Below are 9541 nucleotides of genomic sequence, written 5' to 3' on the forward strand. Positions count from 1 at the left end.
CACACACACACACACACACTCCCATATATTCCCAGGTATGTACACACACACACACACGCACGCACACACACTCCCATATATTCCCAGGTATGTACGCACACACACACACACACACCCATATATTCCCAGGTATGTACGCGCACACACACACACACCCATATATTCCCAGGTATGTACGTGCACACACACACACACACAGCATATTTAGGAAACCCATGGATCTCCTAAAACTACAACTAAACCCACTGGTATAGAGGCAATTCTGACTCACGGGCAACCTCACGTGTTACAGCTCTTGGCTGTTGTCCTGACTGTAAACTTTGTGAAAGCGGACCACCAGAACTTTCTTCCCCTGAAGACTCTGGGTGAATTTGAACTACCGACCTTTAGATGAGCAGCTGAGTACAACTAACCTGCACCTAACCTCCACTCGGAGGCTCCCAAAGTTCAGAGAACCCCAAGTTAAGACACACTCTTTGGCTGTCTCTGCTCCATTCTCCATAGACCCCCACCCCCAGTTCCCAGCCAAAGCGCTCAGTACAGACTCGAATGCCATGGGGTACAAGATGCAACAGTGGGCACGTGCTCATTTACTTGGAGTCGGGAGCGAAGCAGGATGGAGCCTTGGCCGTTGTGGTCGCCGTGGGTTGGGTGGATTTTTGGTCTGCAAGAGAACATGAGAGGCATTGCGGAGTGTGTCTGGTGTCCCCGCATGCCTTCTCCTACCCAAGCAGCCTCTGCAGGTTAAGGATGGGGCTGGCACTCTGAATAAGAGAGTGTGTTGTTTTGAGGTCCTGAAGCCTTTCAAACAAAAACAAATTGAAATGAAAACAAACAAACAGACCAAATCCATTACACAAATGTAAGCAGTAAGAGCTTCGTGTTTGACTGCCAGTTTGCAAATCTGACTGTGGAAATGGCTCCTTTGTTGTTGTTTGCTTGCTTGTTGGCCTGGCACTGATTGACTTGCCTGACGCAAAGCAGCCCTGCCTGGTAACCTTTCCAAATGCCCATCCCACAACCAGGGCACCAGGAAAGTACTGGTTCCCCTAAATTATCCACCTCTACGCTCAGGTCCTGATGGCGGCCCACACGGGCTCCTCTTGTCATTCCCTTGGCATTAGGATCTACATCCCGGTAAAAACCGATTCTCCAGCTTCAGAAATGCCATTGCAGTGCCATCCTCATTACAGCCCAGGACAGCATTTCCAGGTCGCCTCCCTGACTTGCCATCGGCAGTGCTGGGAGTACCGACTCTTCTCAGGGACTCACCAGGCATGGGTCTTGATTTAGAGCCGCCTCCTCCCATGCTGTCTTCTCTTTGGAATAAAAAAAGACATCTTTTAGAAAACTTAGAAGAGAGATCGTATACTGAGATTGATATTCACATAAAAAGAGGAACGGTGAGAGAAAGAAGTGATCGGTGTTCTAAGGGGCCAGTGGTCACAGACTTTACAAGGCATGGTTACCGTGGCTCAGCCGATAGGTCTCAGCTTCTCAGGTCCAGAAAGTTGATCCTGTCAGCTTACCAAGAATTGACTGATCTTTCTACGCCCGATTCCTACCAATCAATTCACAGGTGTGTGCACTGGAATGGTATGAGACAGATATTGTAATGAAGTGTATTCTAGCTACGAAAACATCCCTAAGAAAGCCAAATGGTAACCATACTTTTGCTTGGTGAGCATTGAGTTAGGTATGGATGAGGAGGGGAACGGGTGGTTTTATTGTGGGTAGCTCTCAAGTTGGTTCCCACGAACGGTGACTCCACGTGTTACAAAGTAGAGCTGCCCCATCGGGTTTTCTGGGCTGTGATCTAAGCAGAGACAGATCACCAGGCCCCTGCTGCCCTGGGGTATCCTGGGTGAATTCAAACTGCCAACCTCGAGGGAAGCAGTTGAGCACCCACCATTTGCACCACATAACTCAAAGCCAACTCACGCCACTGAGTCGATTCTGACTCACAGCGACCCTAAAGGGCAAGGTAGACCTGGCCTGGAATGTCCTGGACTGTAACTCTCCATGGGCGAAGAAAGCCTCGTCTTTTTCCTGCAGAGCCACTAGTGGCTTGGTATCAGCTCCTCATTTTCCCCCTCCCTCCCCGCCAGTCCCTCCCTCATGGACCCTTGATAATTTATAAATTATTATTATTTTGTCATATCTTACTCTTTTTGATGTCTCCCTTCACCCACTTTTTGTTTGTCTATCCCCCAGGGAGGAGGTAGATCCTTGTAATCGGTTTCCCCTTCCTACCCCACCTTCCCTCCACCCTCCCGGTATCCCCACTCTCACCACTGGTCCTGAAGGGATCATCCGTCCTGGATTCCCTGTGTTTCTAGTTCCTATCCGTACCAGTGTACATCCTCTGGTCTAGCCGGATTTGTAAGGTAGAATTGGAATCATGATAGTGGGTGGGGATAAGCATTTAGGAACTAGAGGAGAGTTGTATGTTTCATCATTGCTAACCTATACCCTGACTGGCTCGTCTCCTCCCAACTATTCTGTAAGGGGATGTCCAGTTGCCTACAGATGGGCTTTGGGTCCCCAATCTGCACTCCCTCTCATTCACAATGATATAATTTTTTATTCTTTGATGCCTGGTACCTGATCCCTTTGACACCTCGTGATCACACAGGCTGGTGTGCTTCTTCCATGTGGGCTTTGTTGTTTCTCAGCTAGATGGCCACTTGCTTATCTTCAAGCCTTTAAGATGCTATATCTTTTGATAGCTGGGCACCATTAGCTTTCTTCACCACATTTGCTTATTCACACATTTGTGTTCAGCGATCGTGTCAGGAAGGTGAGCATCATGGAATGCCAGTTTAATAGAACAAAGTGTTCTTGCATTGAGGGGGTACTTGAGTAGAGGCCCAATGTCCATCTGCTACCTTAATATTAAATCTATAAATATATGCACATAGATCTATTTACCCATCATTATAAAATATATTTACATATGTACATGCCTGTATTTAGACCTCTATAAATGCCCTTTGCCTCCTATTCTTTCCTCTATTTCCTTTTACTTTCCTCTTGTCCCACTGTCATCCTCAGCCTTCATTTGGGTTTCAGTAATTCCTCTCAGTTACATTGCCCTTGATCAGTCCCTACCAGGATTGATCCTACACCGTCCATGTCACTGAATTTGGATCACTTGTTGTTCCCTTGTCCCTGGATTTGTTAACACCACTTCCTTACCCCCACCTTTCCTGCTCCCATGTCCCCCCGAAACTGTCTGTCCCATTGTTTTCCCCTCTGCATGGTTTATCCCGCCTATCTTATCTAGATAGACCTGCAGAGATAATAACATGCACAAAAAACAAGACAGCAAAACAACAATGACAACAACAAAAATGACCAAAAAAAAAAGGAAAGCCTGTAAATAGTTCAAGGTCTGCTTCTTGACCTTTAGGAGCATTTTCCGGTGGAGTCTGATGAGGTGCCACGCCCTGGCCCCAAAGTCTATTTTTGAGACTTCCTCAGGACTTCCGTGCTCTGCTCCCTTTGCTGTTCTGTTGCACGTCCTTAGTGTTTTCCTCGGTTCCTGGCTATTTCTTAAGAGACCACGCTTTTACTTCATATTCAGGCAAATCCATAATAAAATATTTAGGCCCTGCTATTCCTGAGGGCTCTACAGGTCATTTAGACAAACAATGTCATCCAGTACTTAGGCGTTTTAATTGTTCAGCTCTGGAAAGTTAGTCACGTTGCAGGTCCGGGCACAGGGCTGGGGTGGGGGAAGGATGGGTCTCCTTGTCTTGTAACCAGTTCCGCAGCAGCGCAGCAGGATCAAGGAGCTGGTGCTCCATGGTCTGGTTTCAATGGCAGCATATTAAAGAACCAGAAAGGCTCTCAAAGGGAAGTTTAGTGAAAAGGTTAAGTCACGAGAATAGGAAGCATTGCACATCACAAAAGTATCAACAGTATGAACGATTGTCTCCCCCAGCTCATTCCAGCTCCTTTTCTGACTTAAAGGTTCACAGGGCTCTTTGTCAAGAACCATGAATCGTTGGCATCGTATCCTTGGGCTGACCAAGGAAGTTTGTACTAACTCCAGTGCCAACTGTCTGTACCCATTGGGAAGATGGGAGCGAGGAGGAGCATCGATTTCTGGAAACCCCAGCTCCACACAGTCTCTGAACAGAATGACGACGCGGTCACACAATACCACAGGGAAGTCATCACTTATAAAACCAGGCACCCCAAAACAGAAATAACATTTTCATTTGGAAACAACAGTCCAAAACATTTCACAGAAGCAGAAATTAAAACTAGACGCCATGCTCATGCTCTGTCCAACACTGCAGCATTTCCGCTTGCCAACAGAGCAACCCACGAAATGCAGCCGTTCCCACAAGCCCTCCCACAGATAAAATGAAAAGGTGAAATCACTAACGATTGGGTGGCATTTCCTGTGGGGGGAATGGCTATTGACTCCAGATTAAAAGCTTACAGCAAACACATTTACCTTTTCAGACAGTCCAGTCACCCGATGCAATGTGGGAAAACAGAATTTTTCACTCGTTCGTTACTACTCCTCTTTTTCAGAAATGACTAAACAGGGATGACAGCCTGCCCACCACCGTCCTTGCCACCAGTCCTCCTGCGTGTTGCAAAGATCTTGCCTAATTAGGCCCAAGGGTAGGTAGACTTCCTCTTTGAGGCCAACACACACACACACACCCTTCCCCCGCCCCCCAATTCCACAACCAGAGAGAGTTTCATTTCTACCTTTTGACACATGATAGCGAGGACAGAGAGAAACCACCTTTATTACTGAAGACTTATTTTAAATGTATTTCTAATTGAGTGTTTATTTCCTTGGCTTAGCCCCCTGCACAGTCCTGTGATACGGTCCTTAGCATCGAGTCTTTAAAAAAATTTTTGTCATCAAGAGTCTTACAATCTCATCTGTTGTAGCCAGGGAGAAGAGACTGATTTCAAAAATAAATTTTAAAAATGAAGAGCGCACAGTTCAAGAGTCGAGTGATAGCTGTGCAGATTTTGTGTTGAGTGTAACGTTTCCTTCAAAGGCAAGGCAAATTATGTATTTAGAAATAAGTATTTTCTAGTCATGCATTATTACTAATAGAGATATTTGTTAAATAAGTGCTATAAGCCAGGCATAGAGCTGGGTGGTGTGGATGTTCCAGAAAGCAAGGAATATATATATATATTTGGGCTCAGAGAGTCAACTGTCTAAGATGACAAAATGTGTATTAACTTGAGTACTGACTTCTTCTACCATTGGGAAGATGGGATAGAAGAGGATCATGGGAGAGAAATAATAAAGAGCTAATAATAGATTTATGATTACCTGTACAAAAGGCTCAGAAAGTGGTGACGCAAGTGGCTAACATGGGTGGCTATTCCCCGAAAGACTGCCGGTTGGAGTCCACCTCTAGGTGCCTCAGAAGAAAGGTCTGGTGATCTACTTCTGCAAAACCTCAGCCATTGGGAACCCTTGAGGGATGGCTCCCCTCTGACACATGTCGGATTGCCCTGAGTCAGGACCACCATGAGTTGGAGTCAACTGGGCAGCAACTGCTTCTTGTCTGTGAGTAAGGGTGCTTGGAGGAGACGTCACGGAGCTTACATTGGCACTGAGAACAGCAGCAGGAGAGAGCTGGAGGAAGAGTGTTGGATGGTGTGTGTGGTATGTGTTTGTGTGTGTGTGGTATGAGTGGTATATGAGTGGTGTGTGGTGTGTGGTGTGTAGTGTGTGGTCTGTGGTGTGTAGTGTGTGTAGTGTGTGGTGTGTATGTGTGTAGTGTGTGTGGTCTGTGGTCTGTGAGTGTGTGGTGTGTAGTGTGGCTGTGGTGTGTGTGTGACTGTCACCTTTATGGAAGCAGATTACCAGGTCTTTCTCCTGGGGAGCCTCTGGGTGGGTTCAAACCGCCACCTTGCAGTTTGTAGTTGACCTCTTAGCCTTTACACTACCCTGGCACCTTCTAGTCATCAGAGTTCTATTTTCTAAGGTGAAATGCTCCCCCGTAACCCCCTACCTCAACCCCAGACCCTGTACCCACGCTGTCTGCTGACCTCCCCAGCCTGCAAATGTCAGCTTAGATATGATGTGAGTAGCTCTGGTAGCCTGGCCATGTTGAATTGGGTACAGAGCTGTTACTAGGACTCAGTAAGAGCCAGGGGCTACTTTCAAAAAGGAGAATCTGTGGAAGAAGCCATGGCATTGATCTAGCATCCTCAGAAGTCCGCGCGGTGATTGCCCACTGACTCTACATCACCCTATGGGTCCCGGACACACTTGAGCACCATGGAATTGTCAGGAGTGCCTGAGCAGGTGATCCCTGAGGCATCTGAAATAACAGAAATGTATTCTTTCATGGTTCTGCAGGCTAGACGTCCAAGATCAAGGGGGTGGCAGGGTTGGTGCCTTCTGGGAGGTTCTGGGAAAGAACTTGTCCAAGACACCTCTCCCAGTTTCTGGTGGTTGCCAGCCATCCTTGGCATTCCATGGTGTGTACAGCTCCTTCCCATGGACTTCTGTGTCCAAAATTCCCTCTTAGAAGGACAGGAGTCTAGTTAGATCCAAGGCCCACACTAATCCATTATGACCTCATCTTTAACTCGAGGTCAAAATGGGTTCTGAAAAAAACCCGATTTCCAAGTAAGATCACTTTGCCTCAGGTTCTATGTGGACATTAGTTTTTGTGGGACACTATTCAGCCCAGCGAGGAGTCCTGGTGACATAGTGGTCATGTGTTTCATCAACAGTCGTATTAACTTCTTCGTCCCCATCAGGTCCTGTCGTTATGATACCACTAATGTCGTGGATCAGCATGATGTCGTGGCTGATGGTAAGGTGACGAAGCTTTCTGGAAACAGGAGTAAGTCAGAGGGTCCGAGAGGCAATGTGGACTTGAAGTGAGGCAATGCAGGGGATATGCTGCACCGACAGCATTTGCGCAAGTGGCTGCACACAAGACGACATTTAGACGTGCAGAAGCCACTTGTAAAACAACTGCTGTCGTTAGTTATCGCCTGATGATGATTCAGCACAATGCAGCTCTCTTGCGCACGTGCTGGCCCTTCTCTGACCCTTCTTTATCAGTGGCCCTTGACTGGTTGACCTCTTCTTTCTTCTAATCTGTCTGAGAGGTCATTCTCTTCTCACTGTGTAGTATTTCCCTAGGTTATTTCATTCACTCCGAGCACCGAACTTGCTCTCTGGACGTGACAGATGCCTTGCTTTGTATTTCTAGCCATAGCTTTTATGTGAGTTGAAGTTAATGTCCTGCATGTCACCCCATGGACATCTGTCAGCTCATTTACAATAATAAAACTGAGCTCAGTGTCTTCTTCCTGGATGCCTGCTTCTCATTTATTTTCTATGTCAATTAACAGCATCACCACAAAGCCAAATCCACGTGGACCACCAAGTGGGGCTGAGGTGAGCAATGCTACCATAAAATGTGTCTGACTGCATTATTGTAATCTCTCTTCTATCACTCATGCTCTCGATGACTTTAATATAATATATATATATCTCAACCATACAACTGTGCACACTGAAACCGAGATTAGTGGTGGGGGGCTGGCCCCCTCACCTATTACTACAATATCATTGTGAATGAGGGGAAGTGCGGGGTGGGGACCCAAAGCCCATCTGTAGATAACTGGACATCCCCTTATGGAAGGGTCGCTGGGAGGAGATGAGCCAGTCAGAGTGCAGTGCAGCAACAATGAAACATACAACTTTCTCTAGTTCCTAAAGGCTTCCTCCCCCTCAACTATCATGATCCCAATTCTACCATACAAATCTTGCTAGACTAGAGGATGTACACTGGTACAGATAGGAAGGAACTGGAAACACAGGGAATCCAGAATGGATGATCCCTTCAGGACCAGTGGTGAGAGTGGCGATATGGGGAGGGTGGAGTAGAGAGGGGGAACCGATTATAAGGATCTACATATAACCTCCTCCCTGGGGGACGGACAGCAGAAAAGTGGGTGAAGGGAGACATTGGATAGGGCAAGATATGACAAAATAATAACATAAATTATCAAGGGTTCATGAGGGAGAGGGATGCGGGGAGGGAGGGGAACAATGAGCTGATGCCAGGGGCTTACGTGGAGAGCAAATGTTTTGAGAATGATGAGGGCGGTTAATGTACAAATGTGCTTTATACAATTGATATATGTATGGATTGCGATAATAGTTGCATGAGCCCCCAATAAAATGATTTAAAAAAACCCAAAACTTGCCACTCTCGATTTCTGACACCACTCTCCACTCTGTTCATTTGTCGCACAGGGGTGGCTTGCAACTGCTGTGATGTTGGCAGCTCTACAGTGGCGTTTGGAGTAGCAGCAGGGGCACACGCTGGGTGGACAGGTGTCAGGTGAGCATACAGGAGGACAGACTAGGAAGGACATAGATTAGGTAAAGTAGGTTAGGCAGTGAAAACCTTATGAATAGTCATGGAGGGGACTCAACAGATGACAAGGAAAGAGTTGTCTCCCCAAAGTAAAGCCCACCTTAATGACATGGATAGAGTAAGCTTCGGGGACCTTCTTCTGCTGATGTGGTGTGATTTCACCATTAATAATCAGATTGTGGACTGGATCAAGTATAAATCCAGGAAAACTGGAAGCTGTCAAAATGAAATGGGACAGTGGAAACTACTCTAGGCATCAATGTACTGACAAGGACTGGTATGAGTCATTTTAAACGGATAACCATGCGGTCTGCTATGCGAGGAATGGCAGTTTGAAGAGTGGTGGATTCGGCGCATTTGAATCCACCATCAGAGAACATTTCAAGATCTATGCTTAAGTCTAACACTGTCAGTGATGGGAAATGTCCATACATCTATAAGGAAAACCAACCAATGCCAAAGACGATGAAACTGAAGATTTTTACCAACTCTGCAGTCTGAAATTGATCAAACATGTAATCAAGATGCTTTGGTAATTACTAGCAACTGGAATGTGACAGATGGAAACAAAGAATCAATAGTTGGAAAATATGGCCTTGGTGACAGACACGTCAGTGACTGCATGACAGAAATGTTTCAATACAAAAAACCTATTCATTAGAAATAATTCCCCCCCACCCCCAACATCAACAGGTCTTCACAAGTGGAACTACCCAGGAATTAAACCGTCTACCTCTGTGGAGAGAGACGGACACAGCCGCTCAAGATCATCAATCAGAGCAAGGCCAGGGGGCTCCACTGCACATATGCAAGTTCACCTTGAAAGTGAAGAAAAGTAAAAGAAGTCTGCAATCTCATCTTTCATCCGTCTCATCTTAATTCAGACACCCTCTCACGAACAGATCTGGCAAACAGCCATGATTGCAGACCAGATGAGCTGAGAAGACATCAAGCACATCACGTCATTAAAGGGCAAGATCAAGTGACTCTCAACCTTGCTCTTGAACAACAGACGAGCTAGAGCAAAAAAAAATAATGACATTAAAAACACAAACAATGAAGGTAATCAAGTGGCCATCAAGCTCAGAAGCAATAAAGCCCACATGGAAGAAGCACACCAGCCTATGCAACCACGAGGTGTC

The 9541-nt window shown here is 46.3% G+C and overlaps 1 protein-coding gene across 1 annotated transcript in view; it reads right to left on the bottom strand.

The window, feature by feature from the left end:
• The window catches only part of CUNH1orf162 (chromosome unknown C1orf162 homolog), a 5570-nt gene extending 1761 nt beyond the window's left edge, over nt 1–3809 (bottom strand). Inside the window, exons 1-2 of the mRNA XM_013003771.1 lie at nt 3707–3809; nt 595–664 (exon numbers count right to left, since the gene is read on the bottom strand). Coding sequence (XP_012859225.1) covers nt 595–664; nt 3707–3809 — 173 coding nt within the window. The remainder of the gene's footprint in view (nt 1–594; nt 665–3706) is intronic.
• Nucleotides 3810–9541: the final 5732 nt, after the last annotated feature.

Source organism: Echinops telfairi, unplaced genomic scaffold (assembly GCF_000313985.2).
Source record: "Echinops telfairi isolate 266 unplaced genomic scaffold, ASM31398v2 ScPeMD7_443;HRSCAF=831, whole genome shotgun sequence".
In the NCBI taxonomy this organism is placed as follows: domain Eukaryota; kingdom Metazoa; phylum Chordata; class Mammalia; order Afrosoricida; family Tenrecidae; genus Echinops; species Echinops telfairi.